Source organism: Oncorhynchus kisutch, linkage group LG13 (genome assembly GCF_002021735.2).
Source record: "Oncorhynchus kisutch isolate 150728-3 linkage group LG13, Okis_V2, whole genome shotgun sequence".
Lineage (NCBI taxonomy): Eukaryota > Metazoa > Chordata > Actinopteri > Salmoniformes > Salmonidae > Oncorhynchus > Oncorhynchus kisutch.
In genome coordinates this window covers 23,928,640-23,952,341 of record NC_034186.2, presented here as the reverse complement: position 1 = coordinate 23,952,341, position 23,702 = coordinate 23,928,640, and the positions used below count along the sequence as shown (strand labels likewise).

The following is a 23,702-nucleotide window of genomic DNA, read 5'->3' as shown; positions in this document are numbered from 1 at the left end:
TGCTTGTCTCCAACACCTCTTGTTGCTATGTACTTCCCTTGTGTTTGGCTGGTTCCTTCATAGCATATTGACTGGGCTGAGACAGTTGCTCAGTGACTGCATGTAATGTGATCACTGTTTTGTCTGTTTTATTGCCCTGTGATAAAACCATTTCACAGCTCCTCTGCCTCAGAGGAGGGACTGAGCGTGAATAATGTCCAGTTTATTGAATACTACACTAACAGAACCTTGAGGTGTTGACCACATGCTACCCATTGTTTGACTGGGTTTAACGACTGCATAGAGGTATCTCGCCTTTTGGCCATATGATCAACATAGACTGCTAACTGATTAACTCTAGCATGCTGAGATTTGGTGCTTATCTTTCACTACACAATGGAAGCCTGGGAAATAACATGTTGATCACAGGTGTCTTACTTCACTCACACCAATGTGCCATTTTAAGTGATTTTGTCAATAACAATCAATATGTAAAGTCACCATCTTTTGGATGGAGGCATATGGGTTTCTACTCTCTGGGACTGTTGTTGTTGTTTCTCTGTAAATGTGATGAGTGAGGAGCAATCATAACAGCAGCAGGCTCTGGGCAGGTGATTGCGTTTGCTATTGATTAGGAAGCTACAGAGAGAGGAGAGAGAGAGTGTGGCACGTTTGTTAGATTTCTCATTAGTGAAGTAGAACAAGTGTTGCCTTGCCAACAGTTTGCTTTGGACATTTGTTTCTCTTTACTGCAAATAAATATAGAAAGATTTGTTTTGTGGAAATAACATTCAAAAAAGGATCAGCCAAAAACATGATGTTGATGACTTATTTTATGTAAGAAAGGAGTACCATTACTACTGCTATTAGCAACATGCATGCCCATCATAATCATCACAATTACACAACCATCATCATCAATAATATCCAACGTAGCTCAGTGGGTGTGTTGTTTGTCTATTGACCTACATCGGCCCATGTGCTGCCCGTGTGCTGCCCGTGTACTGCTCGTGTGTCTACGAATGAGAACACTGGCCTACATTTCCCCTGGTCCTCTTCCCCACAGTGACTCAACAACTTACATATACACAGCAGGCGAACTAAGTGGTGCAGTGGGCGAGACCACTGGGCACCTGGCCTACACATTCAAAGGGCACAGATCCCTCATGGCTGGCACAGCAAACACACATTTTTGACACCTGCACCTGTTTTGAGTTTTTACTAAACCCCCTCCTAAATAACCAGATGCTGTCCCTGTCTTCTTCATCTTTATCTTCCCTCTCGCTCTCGCCCTCTCTCCGGAGGTGTTATGTGTTCGTTGGTTTGGTCTGTATCTGTGTGCATTTTGTCTGTGTATAAAATTCAGCTTGACAACAGGTCATTTCATTTTTATAGAAAAAAACTCAAGAGGACATTACTTTCAAGGTATGCACCACTATGAACAAACCATTGCAAATATGTATATTTTATATTTTACTCATGCAGTTTCACTGATCCACAGTAAGTTTAAATCATATCTTTTAAAGTGTGTATATCATCAATAATTCAATTATACTCTATATTCTATGTAATTTTTAAAGAATAATAATCAAAATATTAATAATCTGAAAGAATATTACAGTATATATAGAACATGACATGCTGCAAAAGTTGAATAAAATTCCCAGAAACGTATCAACTTCAAAATAAGTATATATTGAGAGGATAAATACACAAGAACAAAAACAACACGTTGTCTAATAAGAGTAATACAAGTATACACAGTACAAGGTCTTGTGGTATTTTGTTTTCTAAGTGCAAACTAGCTCGACACAATATCACGATATGTCTAAATTCTATGAATCCCTCTGTTAGAATCCTAAGTTGATACCTAAACTTAATATTTTAACTTAAACTTTCACATGATTCACTATGTCAATGGGAGACTGAAATCGAGTTACGCACATATATCTCAAGTTAGGACTTGAGGAATAATGGTTACTTGTGTTCTTCTAACTACTGAAGAAGTGTGTGTGTGTGTTTGTATGTGTGTGTGTTTATACAACGGGTGGGTCTAATCCTGAATTCTGATTGGTTAAAACAGCAATCCAGCCGGTGTCTATTCCACAAGTTACCACTGGCTAAATCTATGAACTTAAAATGCCTATTTACTTTGTTCCATCTGACTGCGCAATCCACTGTCTCATCAGCCCAGCCAAGCAATTTATAAACTTGATCTCCACTATAAAAAGCATCTAGATATTATCTCACATTTATTTTAGACTAACATTTAGTTTTCAACAGAGGAGATTTGTATAAACCTTGTAGCATGTCTCTCTGACATTTACAACATTGTTTCAATATTCAGTATCGATCTCCAGCTGTCCCATAGTAATGAACGTGTCGGGAGTCGGAACGAGACCAACAGGCAAGCTGCGTTTCTCAGCCAGTCGAAATCATGAATCAGCTGGCATAATTTTTTATGGATATATATACAAAGAAATATCAATTGAAACAAGGTAAAACGAAATGAAGTGCAGCTAGTTTGCAGTCTTTCCAGCTTCAGTTTGAAGTGATTGCATTAGCTGTGTTGTTGGCTAGCTCCTCTCAACGACTGTATCCTGACGAGTGAGCAGAAGTTATATGCCAGGTGAAATTGCGCCTCACTAGCTCATTGTTATGGATGTATCCAAATAAATGTCACTAGAAAACAGCTTAAACAAATGCAAATGCTTGCTGTTATTCTGGCTGCACTTTTTGATGTGACTGTAAGTTAGCCATAGTTTTCTAGCTAGCAAGCAAGGGATACGAACGTTGCTAGCCAGTATGGCAATGGAATATTTAGAAGGAACGACTGTGTCGCCTCCATAGATACAGAACAAAACATCTGAATGACTGGGTCGCGTCTCTAGCAACTGAACCGATAGAATGAACAACCAGCCAGCTTGGGTAGCAACCCTAGATTTGGGACAATATATTGTGGAAGGATGAAATAGTATGAATACATTTATCAAATGAATGTTTTTAATGAAAATACGTCAATCATTATTTGAATATGTTGCTAACCCGTTGTATAAAAGTAATAATGTCCAAGAAGTTTATGTTAGGGCATATATTGGCACGGTTTGCCAACCCTCGACTTTGTCTCTGGCCTAGTGCCAATATATCCTCCAAACACTGGCTTCACGGCATTATCACTTAAGTGTGCGTATATGTATCTGCGGCTGCACGTGTGTGTTCTTCAGACAGAGTTCCGTTGGCAGTGTGTGTACTGCGTTTTGAGTAAGTCCTGGTAGATCTGGGAGCGGAGGAAGCGTGGGTAAGAGTCTTTCTCCATGAGGCTGTGGACCCTGGCCTGGACCTCGTTCAGACTGGAAGGAGTGGGCTCCTCAAGGCTCTGTCTCGTCACCTCCCGTGTACGGAAGTCTATGTTTACCTACATTGACCAAGGGAGTGAAAAATAAACATTAGATATCTGAATCATCTAAGTGTGTCAATGTTCTATGAAAAACAGTATCAAAATTGAAGACAGTATCAAAATGAGTTTTATCCCATATAATCAAAGTATGTATATTCATGTGTACCTATCTGTAATATTGCAGAGTTGTGGATTGTTTAAAAACAAACACAACCCTTAGCATTGATATGGAACATAGCAAGCATTTTCACCAACTTTTTTTTCTCCCCAATTTACGCTTTGGCCACAAAAACGAGTATAGGATGAGTCATCAACATCATTTGGGTCCTAGTTAACAGAATATGAACTTTTAAACGTGTGTTTTCCCTGGTGTCATGTTGGCTCATTGGCTGAGCTGGCCAATCAGCGGTCTACTCGCATGAATATGTTAAATGACCGGTATAACCATTCTGTTGGAGGATTAAATCTACACCGTTCCAACACAGAAAATCTGCTTTATAACGTACTTTATGGTGACACGTTATCCCATATAGATGATTTACAGATAGGTTGTTGATAGTATGACTATGTTTTAATAAGCAATTGCATGCTAAAGTTACAGTTAGGGTTGTGTTTAAGAATAAGGTACAGTTAGTTAAAATGTTGCTGACAGTTATTGAACATTTACATTTGAGTCATTTAGTAGATGCTCTTATCCAGAGCAGATGCGTATATTTTCATCATGGGAATTGAACCCACAATCATGGTGTTACAAGTGCCATGTTGTACCAACTGAGCCATCTCCTGAACATCTACAAACCAAAACTATTTTACTCATATTGTAATTAATTATAGGTCATATTTCATAGAAATCTGGAAACACTGCACAGTCACAATAAAACTGACAAAATGTGTATTTTGCATCATTAGCTGGTTGATCCAACACAAACCTCTCTGGGAGCCTTGACATCGATAAACTCATTGTAGATCTTGTTGGCTTTGGTCACCAGTTTAGCGGGAGTCTTGATTTTTTTATATTCCTCGCAGGCCATCCAGAACTCAATGTTCTCGTCGCTGAACTCCGTCTTGAGAAAAGCCCGGAAGGCAGCCAGGCCATCTACGACACAAAACATCCATCAGCCAGTTAGAGGGGCTAATGGACAGCAAGTGTGTGTGTGTCTGTGTGAGAGAGAGAGTGTGTGTGTCTTTACAAAGATCTATATCGTATCCCAGCACCTATTTCTGAACATGGGCCAGTTTTTTTGGAACTGATGTGTTTTTTTCCACAGAGACCACTTGTAGTTCCCTTGATGCATATAATAACAGGGTTGATTATCATGCATTGATATTGTCTGAGATGAGGAGTGTCACGTCCTGACCTTAGTTCCTTTTTTTGTTTCTATTTTAGGCTGGTCTGGGCGTGTGTTGGGGTGGGCATTCTACAGTATGTGTTGTTCTAGTTTTGGTTTTCTATGTGTTTGGCCTGGTATGGTTCTCAATCAGAGGCAGCTGTCAATCGTTGTCTCTGATTGAGAACCATACTTAGGCAGCCTGTTTATCCCACTTGAGTTGTGGGTGATTGTTTTATGTGTCTGTGTTTCCTCCATACAGAACTGTTTCTTTTTTCGTTTCTGTCTTTCACTTTGTTATTTTGTATTTTCGTGTTCAGTGACTCTTCATAAAAAATGACAAACACTTACCACGCTGCACATTGGTCCGATCTTTCATACTCCTCGTCAGAGGAAGACGAATCGCGTTACAAGTGTGCTTTCATTCTCAGTACATTAAACAGCCCTGCGACTAGAACGCAAAAATGTGTCCCACAACCTTCCAATGAACTTTTTTGTCTTCATCAATCAAAGTGGGGATCAATTTGTCTGACATCAATGATAACATGGAGGGAGGTCTTGTTTTACAATCGGCCGTGTCATCATGACATGTTTTATCCATCCTCCCTCCCTCACTTGCTATTTTCTCTTGCCTGTATTTGCTTAACATTTGCCCAGCAGGAGCGCCAGGAGAGTAGGCCATCAGGCCCAATCACCAACATTAGCCACACACTCTTACTAAACAATGGTTTTAGGAAGATCACCAGAAGGACACTTACTGCATGTAGTCTTGTCAACAGACATTGTTAGAAATAAAAATAGATCCCTGAGGCATTGAACCTTTCTTGGAGGAAGATTTTCTCTCGCTGCTTTATTTTTAATCAGCGTCTTTAGGAATAGTCTATTTGTTAATGAAGCCAAGGCCTTCTAATGTGTGAATGTAGGTCAGTGTACATTTCAAACCCTGAAAGGATTTTCGATTTTCTTTAAGTAATGTTTACATAAACGTTGTTGTTAATAAATATTGAAAAACATATACATGAATGTTGAATTGAGGCTTATTTAGTTCAGCATAAAATGGACTCCCATAGAAATGAGAAGCAGTCACAAACCACATCATCACAGATAGGTTGCCTAAGGTACCCAGCCAGAAGCAAAGGGCAACCAGATAAATAGGATTAGCTGTGATACAAATGGGCTGTGGTTATATGATCGGCCGGGTGAATGTGATAACTGTGTTCTCCTGTTAGATCCAATAAGTGCTAAATCAGGAGGTGAGGACAGAGCCAATGTGACCAAGGCATGGGAACAAATAGTACTGCTTCTGTTCCTCTTATGTGATTATAAAGTTGTGTGTGTGCGTGTGTCTTGATTCACTCCTTTATGTTCTGTGAAGCCGGATACTAAAGTCTGTCTCTTTGCCCCTTTGTGTCTGAAGATAATATTTGTCATTTGAAGATAATATTTGCACCTGTACACACTGTACACAGCCAATCTGTAAATAGCCCACCCAACTATCTCATCCCGATATTGTTATTTTTTCTTTGCTCCTTTGCACCCCAGTATCTCTACTTGCACATTCATCTTCTGCACATCTATCACTCCAGTGTTTAATTGCTCAATTGTAATTATTTCGCCACTATGGCTTATTTATTGCCTTACCTCCCTAATCTTACTACATTTGCACACACTCTATGTAGACTTTTCTATTGTGTTATTGACTGTACGTTTGTTTATTCCATGTGTAACTCTGTGTTGTTTGTGTCGCACTGCTTTGCTTTATCTTGGCCAGGACACAGTTGTAAATGAGAACTTGTTCTCAACTGGCCTACCTGGTTAAATAAGGTGTGGATGCGACTTCAAACCATCAAGTTCACACCAATTTGTCTATGTTATACAAACTACACCACCAGTTAAACAGTTGGCAGTGGGGTCAACAGGATACTGTATACTATGCTTGATTAACTCATTACTTACAAATACTAACATGAGACATGCACACATGCAATGTTTTTGCAAATGTTCATTAACATATGACTTGATTTGTGTGTACATGTTTATATCTCTAGTTTGGACAACATATTTATTGAGCTATTAGGCATCCTAACAAAGGAACAGCACAATAAGACAACAGAAAATGTAAGACATTTAGTTTGCTTTTCAAGAACACTGGAAGAACAAAGCCTGATATAATGATTATGAAGCCAGAATCAGTCAGCGGTTTAGAGGTCAACTTTTTCTAGTGCAAAACCTGCCCTGTGCATTGCACAGCACACCATCCAGGTTCTGGTTTTGGAAGGAACAACTAGTAATATTCAAACGCAGCTAGGTGGTGTTCATTGATGCACTACAAAATCAAAACAAATATAATACTAAAGTCTTCTGTGCAATGTAATTTCCCAATCCCTGTGGAGAGCCTAGTTATCACAGCTATTTCTGCGTGTACATGTGTGTGTGTGTGCACGTGAACATCTGCATGTGTTTGCATGTGTGTATTTGCGCGTGAACATGTGTTTGTATGTGTGTTATTGTGTAATACACAGAGAAGGTCACAACCAAGAGTGTGTCTCATTGTGTGTTGTGGAGTGCTACACATCAATAACCAGACAGATAGGGGATGTTAAATAAGAAGGGTTTAGGGGAAGAGAAATGGGCTGATGTGGAAAGCCATCCTCAGATAGGGAACAGATAAACAATCCTCTTGTCAAAGGAAATACATAGGCAAGCATTTTGTCAAAGGGACAAACAGAAAGAGTACAGAATGGGACGGAGGAGAAAATGTCATCAGTACAGTTGCCTGGTTTGCTTCGAACAGTTCGCTAACAATGACATGGACTCCCAGTTTTTTGCAGGGTTGGTTGATAAAAGGTTAAATATTTATATCTAACTCTAAAGAGAAGGATCGACTGTTACTTTTTAATATAAAAGGGACTATCATTTAAATTTCACTTACACTTGTGCGATAGAAGAACATCGAAGGAATCTGCCCATCGAATGACCTCGTCTTTTGTCAGCCTGAAGGAAAGACAGAGATACTGAGACACATGTTTTTAAATGTGTATGCAAATATGCAGTTGCAGGTTGTCAACACACAGATATTCACAGTTTCAAAGGTTTGTTTTAAAAGAGCCTACACCATCTATTGTGTAGTAGTCCTATTACATATCCATAGTTTTGGGAGAAATAATATCTAAATACTATATGAATGGGAGAGACTGACACCATGCAATCGGATATAAAGGTCTACTTACTTTAGGCATCTGGTGGTCCTGTCTTGGGCAGGGGGCAGGAACTCAGTGAAGTCGGTGTAGGAGTCAGACTTATTGGACAGGCAGGCTAGTCTGGTCTTCATGGTTATGCTCAAATGACGGGAAGAATAGAATACAAGCATTTAAGAAAGTACAGTACATTTCTGAATATTGATCACATAACATCAAAACACATGATATCAGATGCAGATCACATTGATTGTCTTCTGATGTATACATTTCTCTTCACAGCTTTTTTTTACAGTAGCTAACTAAAGACTGAGCTATTTCCATGTACACCTACAGCTTGCAGCTCTGAGCATAGTCTTCTCAGAAAGTGCTCGTATCCAACTGAGCCACACAGTTGCTTGCAACGCCAGGGTTCTGGGTGCAATTCACATGGGGGACCAGAAGGAAAATGTATGCACTCACTGCAGTAAATAGCTCTGGATAAAAGTGTCTCCTAATGGATTAACAGGTAACAATGTTAACCTCCTGCCTATAGGCAGTATGTTAATGCATCAGTCATAAGCAAGGCCATGGTCTTCAATCAGTGTACTGACCCTTTGAATGACTGCATAAGAAAATGGATTCAGATGTTGGAGGAGGTGGAGAGCTGGTTCAGGATGTGCCTGATGAAGTTTGCCAAACATCACTTCACATTTGTTTCGTCTGCACCGACCTGATGACGCATGGTCATTTGCTTTCAACATTTTTCTGCTTACTCTCTCACACTACAGTACATATCACACAATCAATCTGATCAATGTTTTGTCTATGCTGTTTCATGCACTCCAGTTGTAGATATAATCAAAAAGTGATGTTTAATATCATTACCTATTGGCCAGCTGCTGTAGGATTAGACAGATCAGACATACTGATGGGTCTGATAAGAGTCATTGCTCTAAATGCCCAGATAGACATTTACAGCAGGTGTAGCTCCATATGGAGCAGGCAACATACCCATCAGCTAGCCACTAGAGAACATTCAATCTGGGTAGTGAGCCACGAGCTTCTCTACCATGCATCTAGTCCCCCTGATAACACACAGACCAAACAAACCAAGCACCGCAGTGAGTGCCTAATATGCTGGAATGGAATGAGTGGAATGAGTACTCCCATCAATAGTTGGTTACATAAGGGACACAATCTCCATCCCGCTAGTGGGTAAGCTGTTAGATTACTCACTGTTGCTTTGCCTTTTGGTTTTGTTAGAATGGTCAGTCAAGCTTCAGTAATCCAAGGACTCCTCTAAGATCACTGTTGCTTTGCCTTTTGGTTTTGTTAGAATGGTCAGTCAAGCTTCAGTAATCCAAGGACTCCTCTAAGATCACTGGTGGTTGCTGGAGTTCTCTGTTGGAGAGAAATAAAGTCATGCATTTTTATAGTGAACAACAGCAAGGTAGTTAGTGTAATTATTACTCCCATTGGTGCTCATTGTCCTAATGCCAGATGCCACCTGAAGTCCCACCACAATATCAACAAACTGATTGGGTCCCTAAAGCTTATCTTATTCAATAAGCTTGATCCCTAAAGGCCACTAGTTTCCAAAACAATTTGTGGTTAAGATGGTTCAGTTGGATGGAGCATGGTGCTGCTAGCAACACTGGGGTTGTTGGTTTGATTCCTGCATGTGCCACACATACTCAATACATGATGTGTAAACTCTAGGTCAATTTGGATGGAAGTGTCTGCAAAAATGTACTACATTACTGTATTTTAGAATCTATCTGAACAAACACTTCCTCTACAAACATTGATGGGTGTTGAAGGAGGCGATATTGTGGATTGCTTTTCCGTCTGCTGTAATTGGGAACATTGCATGAAACGTACCACTCATGTTTCTAGAGAAAAGCACTTTACTGGAATTAATGGGCTTTCTTATCATGTACTCTTAAGATTCCACTCATAGATTCTATCTAGGCAGAGCTGATTTGTTATGATGCTCGGTGTGTGTTTGTGTGTGTGGTGTGTTTGTCTGTGTGTCCGTTAGTCCTTGTATTTGTGTGTGGTAACTTGAAAAATAGAAAATGACTGGGTATACAGCTCTCCCAGGAGTCTCTTGAGAAAAATACTTGTTATTTGCAATCAAAATCAACAACAGGGAGATGTGGAATTGATTTCTAAGCTTTTTAAGCATTTCATTTTTTCATTTTTCTGAAGATGTTCTGATATATCTTCTACAATGTTTTGTTGCATTAGTCAGCCTAACACTGCAAATATTAACGTATGGGCATATATAGTTTTAAGCGTCAGTGATACGGAGGTCACATGATGAAACTACAGTATATAAAACCAAATGATGTCACAAAGTGTGAATTTTGAACCCCTTTGAGACTAACGACATTAATAGTTGCTAGTATTTTGAGAAATTAATGGTGCTCCACCGATTACTGTGTCGTAGATTTTTGAAGATAACTGCAAACTAATTACGACAGATATATCACAAATATTAATGCATTTCAAGATGCATATCTTTTCCAGGTATCAATCTTTTTGGAATATACGTCTGCTGATTGCAGATTTCAAACCAGTCTGCAGTCTCTCTGCGTTGGAAAGCAGATCTGTGTTTTCCTGTTCTCTCTCTACTCTACTTAGCAGCGGGAGGAATCTTTTTTTGCCTACATGGGGTGGGTACACGTGCCTGCCTGCCTGCCTGCAGAGCTATTTATAAAGTTCTCTGACAAATCCGTGCAGTCAGGGGGAAGCCACTTTATGTTTTATTCAGCCATGCAGCAAGCACAGACTCCTGGAGGCGCAGCTATAAAAAGGAGTCTGAATTTTAATGTGTCAGAAAAAATGGGGATGTCATGTTGCATCATGAATTTTGAACATGCCAACATTATCAATTCCTCTTCAAAGATGCCTGGTTACTTTAAAGGGACCCTGAAAGTCTTGAAATTCCCTTTGATATCGTTTTGGTGCATTGCGTTATTTTCAATGTTTCCTTTGCCCTGGTTTTCTTGTTCTTAGTGTGGAGAATGTAGTTGGAGAGCAGATCCTGGCATGTCCATCTGTCAAGCAAACATCACTCTCAGCAGCCATTTGGCAACGAACATGTATCACTTCAAATCAATCTATTAGTTGTTGAAAAAAATTACCCAGCACAGTATAAAACGCTGCATGAATAACAACAACCCTGAATTGATGCAAGCAGTCTCTCACCTTGTAGAGTTTCTCTCTGTCGCTATAGTACATTATTATCTATCCTAAATGTTGCATTAGAAATTAAGAAAAGCATTTCTTGCATTAAATATCCCAGTGTGTTTATTAGTTAAAAGATGGGAACACTGAAGAACTCTGTGTCCTTTTTTGCACCCCCACTTTTTACCAGAGAATGATCATGATCCATTGGGTAAATTGTCATTTTGAATAATTAGTGGTGTTTTCAGCTAGTCTGTATTAAAATAGATATGCAATTTTTTTTATATAGTATAATTAAAAATTGTATTTTGCACCACCGCCCCCGTCCTTCAAGATGAATGGTTTTGAACTCTGGAAAGTTTTGCTTCACACCCGCACGCCACTGTTTTGGTTCAGTGCATTTAGAAAGCACTAGTTGCACCACTGGTGTTTAAAATGAAAAGGCACCTGCAAAATCAAATTGTTTATCTATTTTGTTGTGCTGTTGTTACATTTGTATCATTGTTTCCTGTCAGATGGTGTTGGTCCAATGGTGTTGTTAAATATAATTTGAGATGAGGGCACCACAAGCAAATTCATTGTATCGTTTCACTTTGCCTATAACAACCATGATGCATGGTATTTCTGATTAGGCTTCGCTGTAGCGCAGGCTCTTTATTTGTATTTTTAATTTCACCTTTATTTAACCAGGTAGGCTAGTTGAGAACAAGTTCTTATTTACAACTGTGACCTGGCCAAGATAAAGCAAAGCAGTGCGACACAAACAACACAGACTTACACATGGAAAAACAAACATACAGTCAATAATACAACAGAAAAAGTCTATATACAGTGTATGCAAGTGAGGTAGGGTAAGGGAGGTAAGGCAATGAATCGGCCAGAGTGGCTAAATAATTACAATATAGCAATTAAACACTTGAGTCATAAATGTGCAGAAGATGAGTGTGCAAGTAGAGATACTGGGGTGCAAGGGAGCAAAATAAATAAAATAAATAACAGTATGGGGATGTAGTTGGATGGGCTATTAACAGATCGGCTATGTTCAGGTGCAGTGATCTGTGAGTTGCTCTGACAGCTGGTGCTTAAAGCTAGTGAGGGAGATATGAGTCTCCAGCTTCAGCGATTTTTGCAGTTTGTTTCAGTCATTGGCAGCAGAGAACTGCAAGGAAAGGTGGCCGAAGGAGGAATTGGCTTTGGGTGTGACCAGTGAAATATACCTGCTGGAGCACGTGCTACGGGTGGGTGCTGTTATGGTGACCAGTGAGCTGAGATAAGATGGGGCTTTACCTAGCAAAGACTTATAGATGACCTGGAGCCAGTGGGTATGGCGACGAATATGAAGAGAGGGCCAGCCAATGAGAGCATACAGGTCGCAGTGGTGGGTAGTATATGGGGCTTTGGTGACCAAACGGAAGGCACTGTGATAGACTGCATCCAATTTTCTGAGTAGAGTGTTGGAGGCTGTTTTGTAAATGACATGGCCGAAGTCAAGGATCGGTAGGATAGTCAATTTTACTACGGTATGTTTAGCAGCATGAGTGAAGGATATTTTGGAAGCCGATTCTAGATTTAATTTTGGATTGGAGATGCTTAGTGTGAGTCTGCAAGGAGAGTTTACAGTCTACCCAGACACCTATGTATTTTTAGTTGTCCACATATTCTAAGTCAGAACCGTCCAGAGTAGTTATGCTGGACGGGCGGGAAGGTGCGGGCAGCGATCTGTTAAAGAGCATGCATTTAGTTTTACTTGCATTTAAGAGCAGTTGGAGGCCACGGAAGGAGAGTTGTATGACATTGAAGCTCGTCTGGAGGTTAGTTAACATAGTGTCCAAAGAAGGGCCAGAAGTATACAGAGTGGTGTCGTCTGCGTAGAGGTGGATCAGAGAATCACCAGCAGCAAGAGCAACATCATTGATGTATACAGAGAAAAAAGTCGGCCTGAGGATTTAACCCTGTGGCACCCCACAGAGACTGCCAGAAGTCCGGACAACAGTTCCTCCGATTTTACACACTGAACTCTATCTGAGAAGTAGTGAAACCAAGGCTGTTGAGTCTGCGGATACGGATACGGTGATTGACAGTGTCGAAAGCCTTGGAGGTGAGTCTCGAGGAATGTGCCCATTTCAGGACTGAAGCATGGACAGAGTCCGGGACAAACATCCGGTTAACGGGCCCAATTGGGAACACTGTGCCTGGCGGACCATACTCTCTATTCCCCAGATGATTGCAGCCGGTAGAAAAGAACTAGGGAGGATGGTCTTGGGGTCTGATGGTGTAGTAGCAGGGCTGTACAGATGTGAGAGTGCGTCAGGATTCACATTCTTGGACTGCGGCCGGTAGGAGATAGTGAAATGGAAATGAGTAAATAACAGGGCCCGTCTTTGCTGAGTTGAGGCGCTTGGCAGTGCGGAGATATTCCAGGTTCTTAAGGTCCGTCCACACAAAGAATGAATGTTCCACCCCTTCTAATTCTCGATTCCCACGTCATTGTTCCTCCGCTATCACCTTGTCAGGGTCCATCTGAATTTTCTCTGTTTCTGACAATGGAGAATTTAACACTTTTCATACTTCCGCCACAAACTCCTCCAGACTGAGGCAAACGGTGGACTGTTGCTCCCACACCACCGTAGCCCAGGCGAGTGCCCTCTCAGACATCAGTATTATCATGTACTCTATCTTTGAGCGGCCCGAGGGGAATGAAGAAGGCTGCAGCTCGAAGATGAGGGAGCACTGGGACAGAAATGACTGGCAGGTTCCAGAAGCTCCAGTGTGAGAAATAATCAGTATGCCTATATGATTAAACCTTTGATATAACCCCCCCCCCAAGCTGTTTACAGGCATCTAACACCATTGTGCATTTTTGCTATCTATTTTCCCAACTTCAATATGTTAAATCTCATTGTTAAAATGTTTTCATTCAGTTACAAAGTAACGGTCTTGGCTGAGCCTCATTTGCAAACGCAGCAGCATAGCTGTGTCTCTGATCAAATGGAAAAGCACAGGATATTTGAGTCTTGATTAAACAGCTCTGCTAAGCCATTTCTAACCTTGTTGCATCAAATATGTATGCTGCTAAGACAAGTTCATTTTAAACATTGTCATGGTGACAGCGCTTCAAACAACAGCGTCAATTAAAGTCAATGTTGGAGGAAAAGCCGAACGGTCAATTAATGTGCTTGCTGAGATAACACTTTTGCTTTCCTCATTCCTCATTTTTATTATTAGTCTGTTTCTTCATGATTTGTTGTCAAATATGTAACCTACTCACTGTGGTTGCTGTTCAAAAGGCTACTATTAAACAGAATTACCATTTTATTGTCTCATCTTAAAAAGGCAAGATTCTCAAGGTAGACTTACAGCGTCTATTAAAACCTTCCCCAACCAGAAATCGTGGATAGATGGCAGCATTCGCGCAAAACTAAAAGCGCGAACCACTGCTTGAATCAGGGCAAGGTGACCGGAAACATGATCGAATCAGTATAGAGACAAAGAAGAGTCACAATTCAACGGCTCAGACACGAGAGGTATGTGGCAGGGTCTACAGTCAATCATGGACTACAAAGGAAAACCAGCCCTGTCGTGGACCATGATGTCTTGCTCCCAGACAAACGAAACAACTTCTTTGCTCACTTTGAGGACAATACAGAGCCACTGACACGGCCCGCTACCAAAACCTGCGGGCTCTCCTTCACTGCAGGTAATGTGACTAAAACATTTGAATGTGTTAACCCTCGCAAGCCTGCTTGCCCAGACGGCATCCCCAGCTGCGTCCTCAGAGCATGCACAGACTAGCTGGCTGGTGTGTTTACGGACATATTCAATCAATCCTTATCCCAGTCTACTGTTCCCACATGCTTCAAGAGGGCCACCATTGTTCCTGTTCCCAAGAAAGCTAAGGTAACTGAGCTAAATGACTATTGCCCTGTAGCACTCACTTCCGTCATCATGAAGTGCTTTGAGAGACTAGTCAAGGACCATATGATCTCCACCCTACCTGACACCCTAGACCTACGCAATCGCAATCACACTGCACACTGCCCTAACCCATCTGGACAAGAGGAATACCTATGTAAGAATGCTGTTCATCGGCTACAGCTCAGCATTTAATGCCATAATACCCTCCAAACTCGTCATTAACTTCTTTGGGATAGGCGGGATGGTAACGTCCCACCTGGCCAACATCCGGTGAAATGTCAGAGCGCCAAATTCAAATTAAATTACTATACATTTTTAACTTTCATGAAATCACAAGTGCAATACATCAAAATAAATCTTAACTTGTTGTTAGATTTCAAAAAGGCTTTAAGGCGAAAGCAAACCATGCGATTATCTGAGGACAGCGTCCAGCACACAAATGCATAACAAATCATTTTCAACCAGGGAGTTGCGACACGAAAGTCAGAAATAGTGTAACCTTTGAAGAAAATGATTTACCTTTGAAGATATTCTTCTGTTGGCAGTCCAAAAGGTTACAGTTACATTATTAAAAACGGTCCTTTTGTTCGATAAATTCCTTATTTATATCCATAAAAACTCAGTTTAGCTGGCGCGCTTCAGTCAATAATTCACTCGGTTTCCCTTCATCAAAATACATACAAAATTAATTAAATTAATTCCAAACTTTACCAATAAACTTATCCAAACGAGTAAATCAACGTTTATAATCAATCCTTAGGTACCCTAATACGCAAATAAACAATAACATTTAATACAGAGAATTGTTATTGTCTTTACCAGAGATGAAAAAAAGAACACGCTCTCTCGGCCATGCGCTTGGCCGAAATGGGAGCCACTTAGAAAAACTACAACTTGGATAAAAGTAGAGACTCAGAGCTAGACAATTCTGTATCATACACAGTTGAGGAACAATGGCAAGGTAATTCTGCTTTGAAAGTTGGAAAACTTGTAACCTCACTTTTGAGAAAATGGCACTTGAATGTTTTGGTACACCCATTCAGCATAATTCACACCCTCATAATCTTTAGCCCCATTGATCTCTTTAAGGATTCACATGTAAGGCCATGTACTAAACAAACAAAAGAATCAAGACTAAAGGCTGGTTTAAACTACTGGTGTGTTCATAAATTTAGTCTGGAGTGCCAGAGTGTGCTCTGGGTGTTCATAAACTCAGTGTTGTCAGATTTTCAGTTCATAAAGACAGAGCATTTCTCTCTTGGAGCATTCAGAGTGCACACTGGATGCGCTGGCTGAGGAGTAGGGTTTATCTGAGCGTTTTGACATAAAAACAGCAGTCAAGCACCTAAGCTAACTGGCTAACGTTGGCTAGCTTGCTAGCTACTTCCAGACACAAATGAGAGAACAGCTCACCCTGACCATTTTACTCGCCCTAGCAGAGCTGGTTAGGCTGCTTTTATGTTATCCAGAATGTTGGTGACTGCAACTGTGCTGCTGGCAACAATGTAATTACTATTTTTTGCCAACGTTTACTGACACAGGTATTGAGCATTCGTAAATTCGACAGTTATTCTGGCACAGTCGGATGAGAGTGATCTGAAATCAGAGTAGACAGCCAGAGCAGAGGTTGTCGCAGTGACATCATGAACATTCAACTGAAATTATTACTTGCATAGTGTCTTTTGTTTAGACATGTAGCAAGTTAGCGAAACAATGAACCATAATCCCAACGCATAGCATTTACCACACTGCATGAATCTGCAGGTAGCTAACCAACCAGGTTCAATGTTAGCTAGCTAACATTAGGCTATAACTAGCAATGCAAATGGCTCTGAGATACGAATAATATTACTACACAGATCATACATATAACGTTAGCTAGCATTTTAACTTGAAATGAAAACAACTTTCTGACAAAATTAGAAATGTGTAATATCTGAAAATGTAGCTAACTAGACTATCTTACCCATATACATGGATGGATGCTTCTCCCTCTCTGTCATGGATGTCATTGTTGCCCTTAGTTTGAAGATGTAATCTGGAGACAGATGTTTTATACAACAGCCTTCTGTGCGTTCTCTTTTCGACTCTGTCTGCATATTTGCAATCACACGCCAGAAATGTCTCAATCTCCTTACCTATCATACTCTAATTCCACTGATTTCAAAACTCCGTCCTCCAAAAAGTGGAGAGCAAAACTTGTGTAGTTCTACCAAGTGATATCTTCCAAAAAAGTCTCGTTAGAAAGGGTTACCTACATGGCAGACCAATCTGAACTCATCTCTCGGCATGTCCAGCCCACTCATTTTCTCAGCCATCATGGCTAGCTTGAAGGTTCCTTCTTTTTTCCGTGGCAAACACAACTACGGTTGTAATTTAACAATTTTATTGGAATTTACAAATGGCATACAGGTTTGTTATTAAGGCAGATGAAAGTTCACATGTTCCAGAAGGCATTTCTGCATGGTGGCTCTCCTGTGAAGTAGTGAGCCACGACATACCCATAGTTTCCTGAAAGGAGTCACAAATATGGATTCCCCCAAGAATTGCAGGAAATGCAAAAAACAAAAAATCCCCTGGGAACCCCCCCCTCTTTTTGCACTTCCACTTTCAGACACATTCAGACGCCTATGTTTGTGTGTTAATGTGTGCACTTGCACCTGCGTGTATTTGGCTACCCTGTCTGAAGGAAAAGTGCCTCCTGCGGAAGCCGTGCTGCCCACAGACAGTGTGTCAGGCCATCTGATGTGTAGCATCCGGCAGGAGGACCGTTTGGGTAATTTCTGGTCTTATAGACCTATGCTGCTCTCTTTTCTCTGTTTCAGCCTGGAGACTGTCTGTCTATCTAATGTCCACTGTGTCTCTGAGGGGGAAACCTGACTCCGCTTGAACTGATTCCGTCGCTCTCTCTGTACCCACTCGCCATCTCTCCCTCCATCACTTTCTCCATTAGTATTTTCCTCTTTCTCCATCCCTTCCTCCCTGCCCCTCTCTATCTCTTCTTCCCCCCTTGTTTGTTTACCTGTAGCCACTGCCAACAGCTACCCTCCAACATTGTTATGTGGACCTCCAGCTATCATGATTTATCCACAGAGGCATTGACCTTACCCACTCAGGTAAAAATAGCCCTGTTGTCTGTTCTGCAGCTAGCAGTCTCACTGATGTCCTTGCCTTACGCCAGCTTAGCACTTAGCCTACACTTGTTATCTAAACACTCTCATAGAGTAGGCTTAATCCTGATGAACACATCAGCCCTGATTTTTGGCTCATCTAGAGAGGCATGGGGTAAAGCCAGGACAGAAGCCTCTCAGTCTAAGCTCATCAAACAAATACAGTCTATCTATTTTTACTCTTTGCTCTCTTCAGGTAAATCAATGTACAGTCCTGTTAATGTCACTTTGTTCCCCCACAGTGGTAGTTTGCTTCTGCTTGATTTGAATAGTTACTGCTGCCCAGTAGGCTACAATAAACTCTAAGGCACTCTAAACCAGGACAAATAAGTATGAGTAAGACACACACGCATGCACACATGCATGTGCACCTGCACATCTCTTGCTAGCACGCACACACACACACACAAACACACACACGCACACGCACACGCACACACACACATGGAGGTGGAAGTTGAGGATTGAGGCATAAGACACAAGGTTTGTGATGACCCTGAGATTGGCCATACCCATCCAGCCCTGAGTGATGAGGATATTACTATTTAAAATAAATATATGCACAGAGTGGTCACGGTAATTGGGACATTCTGCAGAGCATCAGATTAAGCTTTTTGTCTCTGTTTTATAATCATTGTATGTTTTACAAAAAAACTTGTTAAGCATTTTAGCACATCTAAAAATATATACTGAACCAAAATATAAATGCAACATGCAACAATTTCAACGATTTTAATGAGTTACAGTTCATATAAGGAAATCAATCAATTGAAATAAATAAATTAGGCCCTAATCAATTGATTTCACATTACTGGCGCAGCCACTAGGGAGCCAGGCCCACCAACTGGGAGCCAGGCCCACCCACTGGGGAGTCAGGCCCAGCCAATCAGAATGAGTTTTTCCCCACAAAAGGGCATTATTACAGACAGAAATACTCCTCACCAGCTGTCCGGGTAGCTGGTATCAGAAGTTCCTGCAGGTGAAGAAGCTGGATGTGGAGGTCCTGGGCTGGCGTGGTTACACTTGGTCTGCCATTTTGAAGTCATATGGACGTACTGCCAAATTCTCAGAAATTACGTTGGAGGTGGCTTATGGTAGAGAAATTACATAAAATTCTCTGCCAACAGCTCGTGTGGACATTCCTGCAGTCAGCATGCCAATTGCACGCTCGCTTAACACTTGAGACATCCGTGGCATTGGGTTTTGTGATAAAACGGCACATTTTAGAGTGCATTTTTATTGTCCCCAGCACAAGGTGTACCTGTGTAATGATCATGCTTTTTAAGCAGCTTCTTGATATGCCACACCTGTCAGGTGGATGGATTATCTTGGAAAATGAGAAATACTCACTAACAGGGATGTAAACTAATTTGTGCACAACATTTGAGAGAATACTGTTTTTTGTGCAAAACGAACATTTCTGAGATCATATATTTCAGCTCATGAAATATGGGACCAACACTTTACAAGTTGCTTTTATATCTTTGTTCAGTGTATGTGTGTGTTTTGGGGTCTGGATTCATGCTCTATGTGGTGATAATAACCACTTATATAATGATGCTCTTAATCCTGACTTTAGCTTTTTATGTAATCAATTTATTTGGGGGATTAGGTTTGCAGACCACTCCATCCAGAAAGTATAAATTTGACAGCTCATTATGTTTAAAACTTTCACAGTTGCTAACCATCTGTAGGGTCAGTTGTTTTAAAAGTATTGTAGCTGCATCTATGTTTAGACAGCTGTTTGCTCTTTTAAACCCATCGTGTTCACAGTTTGAATGTAGACTTTCATATAGTGTTTCTGTGTTGAGAGTGGCCACACAGAATCTTTGTTGGATTAGGGGCAGGTGCTTGTGTGAGATATGCAGGAGAGGGAGGAGTACTGAGATAAGGGAAGAGGGAGGGGTAAGGGAAGAGGGAGGAATGGAGAGATGGAAGAGAGGGAGGGAAGAATAGAGGGAGAGATGTTGATTCTCTCTATACACAAGGATGAGACAGTTAGGTCCATAATTATTGCCACCCTTGATAAAGTTGACCAAAACAGACTGTAAAATAAATAAATCATACATTGAGCTATATTATTGTATGCTCAAAAATGCGGAAATGTATATTATTTCATACTAATACAAATGCTCAGCGAAAGAGCTAATGTTTAACAAGTAATTCATTTGCTTTTTTTTAAAGATAAGGGTAAAACTGATTATCACCACTGTTTTAATTCTATTGCGCCCTAAAACTCAACTCTGGACCTTGAAGCCAGTTCCCCTGCATTTTTTTCATTGTTCCCCTCTAATCAGGAACTGATTTATACCTGGGACACCAGGTGGTTGTCTTTTTCTGAAATATTTCATGAAATTGGAGAACATGTTGGGTGGGATCATAGACCATTCCTCCATGCAGAATGTTTCCAGATATGGAAATGGGATATAGAAAAGATATAGAAAAGATATAGAAAAGTCCGGAGACTGATGGCCATTGAAAAATTTCAATTTTGTGGTCAACTAAACATTTCGATGTGGATTTTGCTTAGTGTGTGGAGTTATTTTCTTGCTGAAAGATCCACATAATTTTGACCCCTATCTTTTTAATATATTTTTTTAATGACTTAAACATTATCTCTTTCTCTGAGCAATTGCATTATTATATAAAGTAACATCAATTAGCATTGTTTTTGCATGCAACATAGCTCAGTATTTGTAATATTACTTTTATGCAGTCATTTTTGCATCTTTATCAACATTGCCAAAAATGATTGACCTAACTGTAGATGCTTGTGTGAGAAACTGAACGGAAGAGGGATACCTATTGAGAGAGAAGAGAAGGGAGGAAGGAGAAGAAAAATAAATAGGAAGGAAGAGTTGCTTTGACTTTCTGAGTAGGGGGATGAAAAAATCAGAGGGAGAGAGAGAGAGGTGTGAAACATGTAGGTTGGACGTGTGGGTGCTTCAAAGCCGCCTCTCTCCATCTGTGACTCCTTCACTGTTTGACATTCACACACACACACACACACACACACACACACACACACACACACACACACACACACACACACACACACACACACACACACACACACACACACACACACACACACACACACACACACACACATACACACATTTCAAAACTTGTAAACAGTGCACTGCTGTAGTAAATAATCAAGAATATTTATTATCAAATATATTTGGAGTAGCAAACACATTCTCCACTTACGTCTCTAACGGTATGTATTATCCAGATGATGACAGTTGCCTGTCCTGTAAACAAACAGTCTCCATCTTTTATATTCTGATGTCAGTCAAGATCAGACAGATATACAGTACATTAAAACAGCAGATGTACATAACGGCAGCCTGCCTCCCATCCCTTATCCATAGGGGACTTACTTACGTAATGAAACTATCTACTAGCCAGATGAATATGGATGATGCTTTACCTTAGCCCTGTTGTGTATGAGATAAGCGCAGGTGGACACTCTCTCTCTCTCTACATCCCCAGCGTACGTTTGAGAAGAATAAGCCGATGTTCATCCAACGTTGGTGTGTGTGTGTGACTGTGTGTGTAGATGTCGGCGATGGCACTCCTCTTGAGTGGCGATATCTCTGCTGTTACTGTTACAGTTGCAGTGATGAGTAGGAGGCTAGGAGCCACACAGCATGCTCATCGGTTTGAAAACATTGGAGAAAGAGAAACAGAGACAGGCGTATGGAGAGGGGAATATGGAGAAAGGGAGAAACAGAGGGAGGGAGAGGTAGAGAACGCTGTTAATGCTCAGAGAATTCTCAGAGGACAAGCCAAGCTTCAGCAGAGTAGTTGTTTTAAACAATATATGGGCAACAATACAGTGTGTAGAAATATACAGTTGTACACAGGGGCTGTATAGAAATATACAGTTGTACACAGGGGCTGTATAGAAATATACAGTTGTACACAGGGGCTGTATAGAAATATACAGTTGTACACAGGGGCTGTATAGAAATACTGTTCTGGACAGAGAATGTTGAGGCATTTTCAGGATAACCACTGAGGTGAGGTAGGACAGAAACATTATTCAGCTGATAAAAAAGAATAATGATGCTGGCAGATGGACTAAAGCCTTCCTTTCATCCACCTCTCTCTTAGAGGAGGGAGCGGTGAGGAGGTAGAGGCGAGGAAGGAGAGGGAGAGGATAGGAGAGGAGAGAAATGAATTTGATATCTTTCAGCAGAGGGAGATATACACAGCAAGGATGTGACCACTGCGCTGCTTCCACATCGAGAAACATCCAACTGAATATCTAATAACTATGTGGTGTAATGTGGTGTATGCATGTATTTCCTTAAACCTTTATTTTAGCAATACGTGTCATAAAGAAATCATAATGACATAATGTTTTGGTCAGTAGGTGCCCAACATATCAACACAGTAGCTCAGATAGATAGAGCCTGTCTACATTCCGGATTCATGTAACTGCTAGATTACCTGTGTAATATTGACATAAGCTCAGAACCCCTTGTGTGTCAAAAATGGTCCTGTTTTATCAATTGCTGTGCTGATCAATTGACAATTCATTACCCCTGTCAAAATAATATGTTGCTTAAAGTTATGTTTGTACTTTAATTTATTTTTGCAATAAAGATGGTGATGCAACGTTAATACACATTTACAATAGGCCTATATCTAAAAATACATACAGCCAAATGATATACAGTGCTTTCAGAAAGTATTCAGACCCCTTGACGTTTTCCACATTTTATTGTTAGAGACTTATACTAAAATGCCAAAAAACGAGTTTAATACATTTTTGCGAATGTATTACAAATAAAAAACGTAAATATCACATTTACATAAGTATTCAGACCCTTTACTCAGTACTTTGTTGAAGCACCATTGGCAGCGATTACAGCCTCGTGTCCTGAAGCCACTCCTGCATTGTCTTGGCTGTGTGCTTACTGTAGGGTTGTTGTCTTGTTGGAAGGTGAACCTTCGCCCCAGTCTGAGGTCCTGAGAGCTCTGGAGCAGGTTTTCATCAGTAATCTCTCTGTACTTTGCTCTGTTCTTCTTTCCCTCAAAACTGACTAGTCCCCCAGTCCCTGCCACTGAAAAACATCCCCACATCATGATGCTGCCACCACCATGCTTCACCGTAGGGATGGTGCCAGGTTACCTCCAGATGTGACTCATGACATTCAGGCCAAAGAGTTAAATCTTGGTTTCATCAGACCAGAGACTCTTGTTTCTAATGGTTTGAGAGTCCTTTAGGTGCCTTTTGGCAAACTCCAAGCGGGCTGTCATGTGCCTTTTACTTAGGAGTGGCTTCCATCTGGACACTTCCATAAAGGCCTGATTGGCGAAGTGCTGTATAGATGATAACAATCAGCATGTGAGAGTGATAAATTATAAATGTAATCAAAAATGTTACACCTACAAACTTATTCAGTCCGAAAGGTGTCAAGTCTAATGGTCCCTTTATGGACTCTGTTGCCTTGTTCTTATCCAACGGCAAGACATTGAGCTAGTTCCTGGCTAAAGATTTTGCTAACGAACCTGTAAAAAATTTGGT

The 23,702-nt window shown here is 40.7% G+C and overlaps 1 protein-coding gene across 3 annotated transcripts; it reads right to left on the bottom strand.

Annotated features, from left to right (window-relative positions):
• Positions 1–1,411: 1,411 nt before the first annotated feature.
• On the bottom strand, positions 1,412–21,973 carry rgs8 (regulator of G protein signaling 8). Of its 3 annotated transcripts, none has more exons than XM_020497604.2 (6): positions 21,597–21,972; positions 9,193–9,284; positions 7,935–8,042; positions 7,637–7,698; positions 4,306–4,472; positions 1,412–3,394 (listed from the first exon to the last, which is right to left on the bottom strand). In XM_020497604.2, the coding sequence occupies exons 3-6, from the start codon at positions 8,033–8,035 to the stop codon at positions 3,200–3,202; spliced, it is 525 nt and encodes a 174-aa protein (XP_020353193.2). In that variant the 5' UTR covers positions 8,036–8,042; positions 9,193–9,284; positions 21,597–21,972; the 3' UTR covers positions 1,412–3,199. The 3 variants fall into 3 exon arrangements, with proteins under 3 accessions (XP_020353193.2, XP_020353191.2, XP_031641647.1); XM_020497602.2 differs by having other exon boundaries at positions 9,120–9,284; positions 21,597–21,969; XM_031785787.1 differs by having other exon boundaries at positions 7,935–9,284; positions 21,597–21,973.
• Positions 21,974–23,702: the final 1,729 nt, after the last annotated feature.

Coding starts and splice junctions, on each gene's coding strand:
- rgs8 (XM_031785787.1), bottom strand. CDS start 8,074: ATGCTTGTATTCTATTCTTCCCGTCATTTGAGCATAACCATGAAGACC. Junction 7,699..7,934: donor AGGACCACCAGATGCCTAAA/GTAAGTAGACCT, acceptor TCTTTCCTTCAG/GCTGACAAAAGACGAGGTCA. Junction 4,473..7,636: donor TGTTCTTCTATCGCACAAGT/GTAAGTGAAATT, acceptor TTTGTGTCGTAG/ATGGCCTGGCTGCCTTCCGG.